Below are 12,345 nucleotides of genomic sequence, written 5' to 3' on the forward strand. Positions count from 1 at the left end.
AAAGACTGGAAGGAATTATTTCAGAGATGATGATAAGGGGACTTAGGTATGTTGACACCATAATGCTGAGCCATAGACGTGGGAAAAGCCGGCCACTGATTTCTGATTAGAAGGATGCACTCCGGAGGACCTCTCGGACCAGCCTTGTTGGAAGTGTGTGGGAGGAAACAGTAGGAGCCCAGGCAGAAGTGGAGGGATCCTGGGTACCTGGACAGAGTTGCACCATTCATCCCAGGGAAACTAGGGCAGGTCATAGAGAAGTCCAGCAGCTCCAAAATCATGGCTCCAAATCCAGCTGTGTTTCTTTGTTGTTTATTTTGAGAGCAAAGCTAAGTCAATCCATTGTATCTAGACTGAATTTACGCACGTATCTTACTCTACTATGGACCAGGAAAAGGGTATCCTCTTTATGTGCCCTACCTGACATTATTTGTTTTAAAATATGATAAAATGGCACAAAATGCAAAAGGTACACCACACAGCACATAAAAAGAAGTCTCCTTTTACCTCCAACCCCAGGTAGCCAGCTGACCTGTGTCTTGCCCTTTAAAGGAGAATAATGGCCTGACAAAGGGGTTGGTAAACAAATCTGGCACAAAGACTGTATGTGTAAATAAACTGTTAGGGGAAGTCCAGCCACACCTATTCATTTATGTATTGTCTGTGGCTACTTTCAAGCTATAAGGACAAAGTTGAGTAGTTGCAGTGGAGACCAGGTGGGACATAGGACTGGAAATATTGACTATCTGGCTTTTCAAAGAACAGCTGTGCCAACCCCCTGGCCAGACAGATCAGACAGGGGGAAAAAGGACTCTCCAGAGATCCTGGGATGGAAAGGAGTGAGCACAACATTGGGACTTGAATGCAGAGACTGGACAGCTGCCTAGAGGTTCCACCTGACCTCAGACTTTTCCAGGAGCAGAGCAAGGAGCTTCTGGTGTGTACGTTTAGAGACTAGTAAAGATGGAAGGCTCGGGATTCAGTTAGGCTGGTTCAAAGTTGATCCATCGGAGTGACCGTGGCCAGTTCTTCAGTCCCTTGAAGACTCAATTTCCTCATGTGAAAAGGGGGCATGATAATAATAATGCCTATTTCATAGTTTTCTTGTGAGGATTAAGTGAGAACATTCATGTGAAGGGCTTAGCAGAATGCTTAATGTAGAGTTTAAGTGCTCAACAACCATTGCTTATTGTTATCATTATGATTAATTTTTTTATTATTTCAGGGCTGGAACTAGGCCTCACCTTGGGCATAAAATGTAAGGGGAAGAGGGCACCAAAACCCCCAGGATTAGGATAAATCATATTTTAATGCAATTTTTTTTAAGTTAAAATGATTATTAAAAAATCCATGATGAACAGACTCTCAAAATTTAAATAAAGAAGTGCTGGGCTGAGCCATATTGGATCCTACAGCAAAAGAAAAATGAATAATATTCATCTTGATGGAAAATTTTGATATTTTGTTAATCATGGATCTTTTTCCATTCATTTCCATTTAAAAAAAAATACAGTAAGTCCCCTACATACAAATGGGTTCTGTTCTGAGGGCGAGTTGGTGAGTCCAATTTGTTCATAAGTCCAACAAAATTAACCTAGATCCCACTCACACAATTGGCTATATACCACTGCTTTTACTCTTGCTTCCAGACATCCTGGGCTTGAAATAAAGATACTGTACTACTGTACACTACACAGTACTGTAAAGTACACAAAAGCACAACCACTTGTAGAGGATGCACACACGTGACAATGTACGCCAGACACATGAACTAAGTTACGTAATTGGACACGCGAATGCACGTTTGCATCTTTGAAAGTTCGAAACTTGAAGGTTCGTGTGTAGGGGAATTACTGTATTGCGTCAAAATGTTATTTATCTTGATGACTGAATTTGTTGGTGCCTCTTTAAATTTTGTCTGAAGTGAGCGCCTCACTTGCCTTGCCCCAGCACTGATTATTATTCTTTTAAGCGATTCCTCCAGAAAATATTAGAAAAAGCCTCTTGGAGGCCACCATGAAGTTTGAGTTACCAGAAGAAAGACAAAAAAGGGCACAGTTGTTTAAATCAATGTATCAGTAACACAATGACCTGTTCGTGCACCTTCTATTAACTGAATTCTACCTACTGACATTTTCTGTGTTGGGCAGAAGAAAGAGGAAGCCATCAATTAATTTAGGCTGTTACTTTAATTACAGAAAGCAATGGAAATTCTATCAATTACCTAAAAGTAGAACAGGGCAGGCCTGATTTATGTATGTTTCTGCCACTTAAATCATTGTTTTATGAATTCCACACAATTACTTCCATAAAATCTGCAATCAATACATCAATTAAAACTTTGCCACTACACTTACCCTTGAGTTTCATAAAAGTTAATCAAGGAGAAGATGCTTTTGCATTTTGATAACATTTAGGTTCTTGAGCATTTGCCTGGGATATCAGATTTTTTTTTTTTTTTTCCTGTAGTCAGGGGTGAAAATATCCAGGGGGAATTAACAGTCATCTTCCTTTTAATTTACGATTTGTCCTTACATGGATCTAAAAATTCAGCCATGGCTTCCGTGGAAGTGTGTGAAAATACACCTGTTTGCATGGATAAGCATATGGGACTATATAGAAATTTCTGTTGGAAAATGTTTTTCTGGCCCTTGACAAATAAAAGTGGCACCTGTGTGTCAAGGGACTTGCTATGGACTGGATTGTGTCTCCCCCAAATTCACAAGATGATGCCCTAACTCTCACTGTGATGGTATTTGAAGATGGGGGCCTTTGGGAAGTGATTAAGTTTAGATGAGGTCTTGAGGATGGGGCCCTCATGAAGGGATTAGTGTTCTTATAAGAAGAGATACCTGAAAGCTTGCTGTCTCTGCCATGTGAGGCAACCATCTATGAGCCAGGAAGAAAGTTCTCATCAGAACTGACCATGCTGGCACCCTGATCTCAGACTTCCAGTCTCCAGAACCACGAGAAATAAATTTCTGTTGTTTCAGCTGCCCAACCTATGGTATTTTGTTACGGCGGCCGAGAAAACTATACGGTGCTAAATAAAACTTCTCCTGGCAGGGATTCTGTCATTTAAAATTATGTCTAAAGCTGGTAACAAAAGGAAGGACAGATACATTTACCTATACTATTAAAAATGTAGAGTGGAATGGAAGCAGAATTAAATGGCCAACACAGGAATTATGTTTGTAACATCTATGGTATTCATAGATAATGTCCCTCATGAATAATTTCCTCTCGATGTGAATTAAAAAATAAAATGAGAAAAATTTGGAAGAGAAACAGGCAGATGTGTATTGGAAATCCACAAGAGGTAACGTCCAAGTGACAATTAACTATGTGAAAGATGATATTCCTCATTAAATGAAAGGCAAACGCAACTAGAGATGCTATTTTTCACCCACATGGTTTGCAAAATTAAAAAAGAGCAAACTATGCAGGTGCTGGCAGGAATGTGGGAGGGGCTGACAATCCTGTGTTTGGGAACCTCGATGTGGCATTTGGAACACGGGTATGTCAGAGTGTATGTAATGATGTTTGTTGCAGCCTTTAGGGAGAGGCTGAAAAAGATGGAGTTTGAATGTCTGTGGACAGAGATGGTTGCATGAACTCTGGACCATCCACACCATGGAAGAGCATGAAATTATCAAAAAGGCTTAATAGGAGATAGTGAAAATGTGTTATTAAGTGAAACAAAATGTGATCAACATGTGTAATGTGCATATAATATGGAAGCTACTGCTCCCCTCTGTATAAAAACAAACTGCTCACACCCCGCATTTCATGTGTGCATGTCCTTCCCTGCATTGTTATGGACAAAATGTGAAAAGATACTTACCAGGGAGTCAATATGGATTACTTGAAAGGCGTGTGTCTGCGGATGAGTTGGGGGATATTACTACATTATTCCATACAGATGTGTGTGTGTGTATGTGTGTGTATTTGTCTGCTTCCCTCATTACAGTGAGTACGTGCTATTTTTGTAATTTAAAAATCTATTCATTAAACTGTAAAGACAACAAAATAAAGCTGGTAGCATTTACCTATTTCTGGACACTACTCCATGTGGAAATAAGTATCGGTGAGAGCTGGCTTTGCTAATCCAAATTGGAAGTGGGTGTTCCCATTCATGGAACCAATGATTTACCTCTTGATATTTTAACTAAGTAAAATGGAGGTAATCTCTTAATTTGGAAGAAAGGTGAAGAAAGGTGATATGCTCTTTACCTTCCTATTTCTGCCTTAAGCTGTTTTTTTTTTTTTTAAGGTCAGGTTTAAGGATGCCTGAAGATGCACTAAACCAAAAGAAAATAAATTTAAGAGCTCCCAAGATCTATCGAATAATAACCTGAGGAACTTTAGAAGAGGGAGGAATTCACTACTCACAAATGTTAGTGCTTGATTTGCAGGGAGGGTTTTCAATTAGTTGAACACTACCATGATTTCAGATTCAGGCATTTTCTTGGATCAGATTTGTTATATATGAACTATCTCAGATTTTTCTCAAGTGTATAATTGTTTAACAGAGAAATAATTTGCTGTCAGTATATTTGATTTTGTTAATATTTAATACATCTACTCAAATTTACATTTATCTAAATTTGCCATTGCTTTGGATTATCTGGAAAAGACTAATGAACTCTCAGCCTGAAGCCTTTTTGATATAAGCAACCACTTGATATATGCAAACAGTGCAGACAATAATATAGCTGGTGCCCTTGCCCTGACAGAAGGAGCCTCCAGACCCCTGGCCCTAGGAAGGAGTGGGCACTGAGCAGGTCTCCAGCCCTGACCCCACTTTCACCAAACATCTCTGTTGAGGGGCTACATTGTTTGCTACTCAAAACAAAGCACAATGTTAATTAATTAATTAGTTATTTGAAAATTGATAAAATAATTTAATTAATTTAACTTAGTTGATTAAAGGTTAATATTTTTTAGACAAAATGTTAATATTAAATTTTTTGGTCCAAGGTGATCTTGCCTAATTCTTCAGAGTTTTGATCAGACTTCATTTAAATCTGATACACTATGGATGGAAGTGGTTTATTAGGACACGTAAGAGGATATTCTGGGATACAACTTGAACTGGGGTTTCACATGAGGGTAAAGTTTGGGGAAAAGGAGGAAATACTGGACTCAGTGGGAATGTGATGGGAAAAATCTATGGGATTCGGTTGTATTGCTATTGAGCTCTGAGTGAAAATCTTTCTCTTAATACTTTCATGTTCTGGATCATGTTATGAGGATGATTCACTTAAAGGGGGAAAAACCCATTATGCAAAAATGCATCTTAAAAAACAGTTAACTTCAGTAGGAATTATTTTCATTACAGACTAATTCAGCAGGGTTCCTTTAAAAACCATCTCTCCTACTGCACTTAAGGGTGTTATTTACAGATGATTAGCTATTCTGCTGGGCAGAGGGGCAATTTAAGTCAAAAACATCCAAGGCCAGTTAAAGATCCATGGAAAAAAGCACAAACTCAGGATTAATCCTGAAAGTCCGTAAACACATAGGATCCCATTGACAAATGTGTAATTTACACACACCTGGCTTCTGGAGCGCCACTGTTAGATAAAAATGAGAAACACATGCATTTTCAAGCTGAAACACTGGGGTAGCCTTAAAAAATTGCTGAGACGTAAGGGAGCCTCAGCTTTGGGGAAGAAGGCGGATTCTTAGAGAAAAAGAGGCCATGCCATTCAGACTTCTAAAACAAGGCACGTGGCTCTCAGCCCTGTGTATATCAGACCTGGAGAAAGGAAAAGAATCTTAGGTGACCGTATGTTGGTCCCCAGATTGTGTGTGTGTGTGTGTGCGTGTAAAAATGAACCTTTACTTTCTGGCTGAATTATTTATAGACAATACGGTGTGACTTTGTTCTAAGATATACACCTTAATCTGGAAGAGAAAATATGAGTGTTCCAAAGAAGCCAGCTAACTGCAGACAGGTCTAGTTCCAAAAGGCATTGCTGACCCTGAGAACTAGAGCAGAAAGGAAACCTTAGCGATGTGTCTTAGGTAGGGATGGATCATCTTTACACTCAGCACCATTGCCTCAAGATGGAACCGAACTCACACCCCTGGGAACCCAAGTGGAGCCGGAGGGGTCTCAGGGTCAGCCGTCCTTACAAAATACCAATTGAGCTTGTCAATCTGAATACTGTTGCTTAAGGAATTGACAAGTGAAGATCCTTATTGCAAGAAACTAGCTTTTGTTTTGCTTTGTTATGGGGTAGTACGATTAGCTATTTATTCGTTTTCCTTAAAACTATTATATACAAAGTGTATACAAGGACATTTATTTTCCTGAATATTTTTGAAAAATTGCTATCAACCTAAGTACCCAACAACGCAGTGGGTGGATAGATTAAAATATAATATCATTAAACAATAGGTTATTATGAGGCCATTAACATATTTTCATAAAGTACATATGACATGATAATAAGTGAAAATAATAGGATGAAAACTGTATAGGTAATATGATGGATTGTGCAATTTTAAAATGAAGGGTGTTGGACACACGACACAGTTCCTATAATTATTATAAATTTTAGCTTTGCAACTCAAGAAGAGAAGTCTGATTATAAAGAGTAATATGATATTGCCCTTTTGGGTTTGTAATAATAAAATGGACCTTTTAAATCAGAGATCAGCACACTTTTTCTGTAAAGAGCCAGAATGTCAGTATTTTAGGCTCTTGTGGGCCACCTACGTCTGTCACATATTATTTTTTGTCTTTGTTTGGTTTTTTAATCCTTTGAAAAATCTAAGAAGCCATTCTTAGCTCACCAGTGTTACAAAAACAGGCTGGGGGCTGGATTTGGCCTTTGGGCTGTGGTTTGCTGATCCCTGCTTTAGGTGATTTTATTTTCTCTGTATGCTCTACCTATTTTAACTTGGAGAATTTGTGACATATTTCCATGCTTGACATTTATGACACATTTTCCCCAAGTCACTTTAGAATAGCTATACCAATCCAAACTAGCCCTTTTTTGGAGTTAATTTGTTTTGTTCACTTCTATAAAGAAAAGTGAAATATACATACAGCATATAATCGTAGAGAGCCACGCTGTCCAAGATGGTAGCCATCAGCCCCAGGTGGCTAATTAGAGTAACATTAAGTAAAATTACATGAAATTAAAAATTCTGTGCCTGGGTCCCACGAGCATGTGTACTGAACTGTGCAGACATAAAACACTTCATTCTATACAGTTCTGTAGGACAACAATGTCAGAGAAAACCCCAAATAATACTCTGGGACTATGGTGAGTTTGGGTCACCCTCTCTCCTACGGAAAATAACATTTATGGAGAAGGAGGGACAGGTATTTACAATGGAAAGATGATGAGATTTAGAGTCAAATAGAGCCAGAAAAGCAGACAAAAGTTGATTAATCTCACCAAGTTCAAAAAACAAATCTACCATATCCTGGCTGTGTGATCCTGGGTGAATCATTCCACTTCTCATTGCCCTCCATTTCCTCAGCTGTAAAGCAAACATTATAATACCTACCTGGTGCAGATTTTGAGGATTGAACAAGGTTAAGCCTGTGAAAATGTGCGGTAGCTTTCTAGTTCTAGGAGACACATGCAGATAATTTATACTGGCCCAAATGGGACAACATTCATAAATTCAGAAAGAACCATTTCTCGCCAGTATGGTTAGATTTTGGCGTCTTGGGGACACGGAAAAATACCTTGCATTTAAGGAATGTCAAAGCTTCTGCTGAAGATTATACTTTCCTTGGGAGAAACAACTGGCTATGCCCATGACCCGATGACTTCAGAGACCCTCGGGTTTCTCATAACCATGATGTTTTTGGCTTCCCTGTGACTGCTTCTAACTTTTGCCCCCACAGCGAAGAGTTTGATTTGTCTGTCTTTGGGAATTGAGATGCTAGATCTTGGTACATGGTGAAGAGTCCCCTCTAGTCTCTCATCCTCTTAATTGCCCTGAGGCTGTTGCCTCTGCTCTCCACCTGCCCCTTCCTCTAGCTGATCTCAGAAGCAGCCCACCTTCCCTCTGGCCCCCGGGCTCACTTTTGATCACCAACCCCAATGAGGACCCATTTGGCAGTTATGGGGATTCTCCAGGGTGCAGGCGCACTGCGTGAAATAGAGGGTAAAGTCTCGGCTGTGCCAGGGGACTTCGAGGCGGGGCAAACCAGCTGGAGAACCACGGCGGACTCAGCTAGAACTTGTAATTCTGCAACCTGCTCTGGGAATTGGGGTGTGGGTGGGGCATTCTCCACTCCAGAGGATCCATCCCAGGCAGAGAAATCCTTGATTTTTTTCCGTGCCAACACTGTGATCTCTGTTCCATATTTATTTTTGGTCTCCTCCCCCTAGCAATTCATGGCTATATCTATTAAAGTGCTTTTTTAAATATTATTCCCCCCCCCAGTTAAATGGGGGAGAACCACATTTTTCTTTTATTTCTTCCTCCTTCGATGAATCACAAAGGATAATACAGCCTTGCAAACAAGTCACTGGCCACGGGCTAGTAATATTTCCCACAATGAGAAAACTGTGCCCAAGATCACCAACCAAGCACCTTTTGCTAGGGTAGGGTGTCACTTGGATGGCCTGCATATTTTATTTCAATTATTTTCGTATTGATTTGCAAAGCTGTGATAGAAGGAAGGCAATGAACTATATCCCTCCCCTCCCATCCCCCTGCCCCCAACCCAAAGCCCCATGTCCCATCCTTTGGCCCCAATCCTGACAAAGATCTAACGACGAATGGCTGGGACAGCTGGGAAGTGAGGATTCAGACATGAGCAGAGGGGTTAAATGCTAAGGCAACAGGGAAAACCAGAGACATGCTTATGAGAGTCAGCTTCACCTCACAGAGAGCAACAAGGGAGGGTGGTGCAGAGGGAATGGGAGAGAACTTACATGGCAGGGAAGGTGATTGGACTCAGACTTATGTCACAAAACAAAAAGAGCCACGAGAGCGGGCTTACTTGCGGAGGTATATACAAGTGAACTGGGGGCACTGTACATGGAAGATCCCTCCTGGTTTGCCTGGCACAACAGCACGGTGCCTACGGAAGAGAGAGAGAGAGATGGTATCTGGTTGGGGGACAGGCACACTACACCTGGGAGATCATATGGCAATGCAAACGAGAAAGGCAGAGAAATGAAAACACAGCCACACGCCCGAGCGCAGGATGGGGACACCCGGGGAGGCCCCCTGCCTTGGCCAAAGGGGATTGGTAGGAGCCCACCCGCCCAGCCCACCACGCACATGTCATTCTTTTTCACATGGGGTTTGGGTGGTGGGGTCTGATTTCAGATCAGGAATGCAGGCAGCATGGCATAATCAAAAGGGAGCTTTAGAAATATCACAGAGAACTGGACAACAAGCTTGACTCAGATATTACTTAGCTGTGTGATCTTGATAAGTCACTGAACCTCTCTGTGCCTCGGGATTCCCATCTGGAAAATGGGGGTGAATATACCTATCACCAGGAAGGGTTATGAATCGTATTACTGGAAAGGTGCCCAACACAGGGGCTGGCATGTAATAATCACTGAATAAATGGTAAGCGCATGCATCGACATGTTTAAAGAAAACTTTTCCTCTCCCCCATTTTAGTTTTCCTGAATCAGTTCTTCAGAGGAAGAACAGAAGTAAGGCAGGGAAAAAATAAAAGCAACTTAGCCATCCCTGGGACCCACCCTGGACCCATACTGGACTCGGGTGAGACCACTTTTGGCTTCTGCGTTTCCAGTTTCTTCCCTAAAGCTCTCTGCCTTCCAGCAGGAGAGGCTACTTCCTAAGCCTGCGGACCACGGCTGCACTGTAGTGATGACACTCCTCTCCCTGATTTAAAGCAAAGGGTCTCGGGCTTATCCTTGCAAAACGGAGTTTCATAGCAGGGAAGAGTGGTGGAATCCTGAGATAGCTCCTCAGTCTATGACATCTTGTGAACAATACCCACTCCAAAGATGACCAGGTTAGGGAATCTTCAGGGTATCAGCTCTGTTCTCTTGCTGCCGCGAAGCTCAAACTCAAAGAGTTTGAGAAGAATGAGAGAGACCTTTGAGGACTTGTAAGTGTGTTACTGATGATGGAAATGGGCTCCTGTGGTTTCTGTTCCCTTCCCTGGCTGGGCAAGGTCAGCCACCTCCATTTGTTTCTGCTTTCTCCTGTCATCACAGCCGCTGTGAAGCAATCTCCTGGGAGAAATAGCCCTGAGTTCCAGTCAACTCACCTATATCCTTGGAGACTTGCCCTTGGGAGGGGTTCTGCAATCCTTTGGTATCTTTCCCAATGTCAACAAAAGGGAGTTAGAACCTCTAGAGTGAGAGGGAGGTTTGCCAAATAGAGAGGGGCTGCCATACAACAGCATTAAGAGACAGGAATCTTTTCTGAACTTCAAAACCAGATGCAGTTCCAAAGGGGGTCTCCAGGACCATCATCCTTCAGGTATTGAGCCAAAATAGAGGAGTCACATGAGGAGGACTAAAAAAGGTCTCCTCAGATTCCACCCTGTGTTCCCTGTGTTTCTCTAGATTCTGTACATTACGTCCAGGCAAAACAAAGACTGTTAAAATCCCTAAGGCACCTCACCCTTCCCACAACAAGAGGTCGGCCAATTCCATCCCATCTTTGACAAGGAGAAGTAGCCCATGGACTGAAGTTCTATCTGAAGGGATCCCCCCCTAATCGTTCTCACATTTAACCTGCTATGCCATGCTTATAGCTGGAGAAGAGCCCCCCTCTTTCTCCTCCTCCCACAAAAGCCTGGATAGAAGAGTGAAATTAACTAACCCTCTCTGATAGTCAATATATTGAGAGTCTGGATGGGCTTGAGTCACGATCAACCTTTGCTAAACCGATAGCTCTTTCTTCTTTCTACTTGATTTAAATATAATTTATTGCAACATGTAAGATGAGACTTCACATGTTCTAATTTCTATTCAGTAGGTTTTTCCAGTTCTGGCAGGAAACTGGCATAGTATAGGGATTAAGAACAAACTAAACACACCCAGATCATGGGGCACAGGGTCCAAAATCAACCCACAGGAGGCAGGATACCTCCGAGAAAAGACTTGTCCTAGCCTCTATTCTGCTTTATCAGGGAAGCTCCTGATTTTGCAGGGGCTGCCTGTAAGCTTGTGCTCAGTGCTAGAAATCTTAGAAGAAACTAATATTTCTATAGGATATACAGAAAGCTACCAAATCAGAATCTTCTGGGGAGAAGGGGACCCAGGGAGGCGGATCGTGAGAAAGCTCCCTGGTTAAAAACCACTTTAAAAACGAGATCTGAAGTTTCTTGGGGCGCCTAGGTTTCCAAAGAAAAATATAATTGTAGCAAAAACATATCCAGAAAGGCATTTCAGTATCGTGCAGTTAAAAACCTTAGGGTCAATGTTCAATACTATGCCCTGTAATTTAGTGAACCCCACTGGGACACAACACAGATTCTCTCTAGAAAACTAAATCCTGGAAGTGCATAATGATGCTCTCCTAATTTTCTTATGCTGTGGATTCTGAGAAAATAGACTGAAATAACTTTGGATGTCCTCTTTGTAGCAAAAAAAAAAAGTCTTTATGCAATGATTTTGACCTTTGTAAAATAAAATCCATACTGTCACAGGACTTGGTTTTTATTTTACCTGAAAACATCCTTCAATTTAATTTGCAAAGTACTTATTGTATGTTCTGTTAGTACTTTGTGACCTTTTCTTACAAGAAAGCTTTGAATTAAACAAAACCAAAGCGGCAGAGAAGAACACTGCAACCTCCCTGTGTTTTTTGGGTGGGGGTCAGTAATGTGTGTTTGTTTAAAAAAGTCAGTCAATTAGATAATAGGGTACAAGCAGCAGTATGAGGAGTGTTTACAAGGTCATTCAAGGCACTTTGTGATAACCTATATGGGAAAAGAATCTAAAAAAGAGTGGATATATGTGTATGTACAACTGAATCACTTTGCTATACAGCAGAAAGTAATACAACACTGTAAATCAACTATACTCCAATATATTTTTTTAAAGAGGTACTTTGTGATACAGCATGGACTGAGCTTTCTAATGAGTCTCCCAAACTGAGTCTTTGATCTGCCCCCCAACATAAGACACTCCAACAACCATGAACTGTCTATAACCATCGCGACGTCCTGTATTTCTCAGACTTCCGTGCCTTTGCTTTATAAACCTCCTTAGAATTTAAGGATGGCAACTATGTTCAAATTATACCACTATCCATCCATTCCTTAACCAGGAGAAACCATTCATCAATTTCAATAGTGTCCTTTCCCATTAGCCTGGAATCCTCAGGATCGTTCTTAACACAGTTTCTAGGCAGTTACTATCATTAGAT

General features: G+C 41.2%; 1 protein-coding gene across 11 annotated transcripts in view; it reads right to left on the reverse strand.

Annotated features, from left to right (window-relative positions):
• Positions 1 to 12,345, reverse strand: part of RBFOX1 (RNA binding fox-1 homolog 1) — a 1,090,293-nt gene that overhangs the window by 71,520 nt on the left and 1,006,428 nt on the right. For 8 of the 11 annotated variants that reach the window (XM_065891840.1, XM_065891842.1, XM_065891833.1 and 5 more), the window contains one exon: positions 8,981 to 9,061. The exons of the other annotated variants lie outside the window; for them this stretch is intronic. In XM_065891840.1, coding sequence (XP_065747912.1) covers positions 8,981 to 9,061 — 81 coding nt within the window. The remainder of the gene's footprint in view (positions 1 to 8,980; positions 9,062 to 12,345) is intronic. 11 annotated transcript variants of the gene reach the window in all.

This window comes from Phocoena phocoena, chromosome 15 (genome assembly GCF_963924675.1).
Source record: "Phocoena phocoena chromosome 15, mPhoPho1.1, whole genome shotgun sequence".
NCBI classification, from domain to species: Eukaryota; Metazoa; Chordata; class Mammalia; order Artiodactyla; family Phocoenidae; genus Phocoena; species Phocoena phocoena.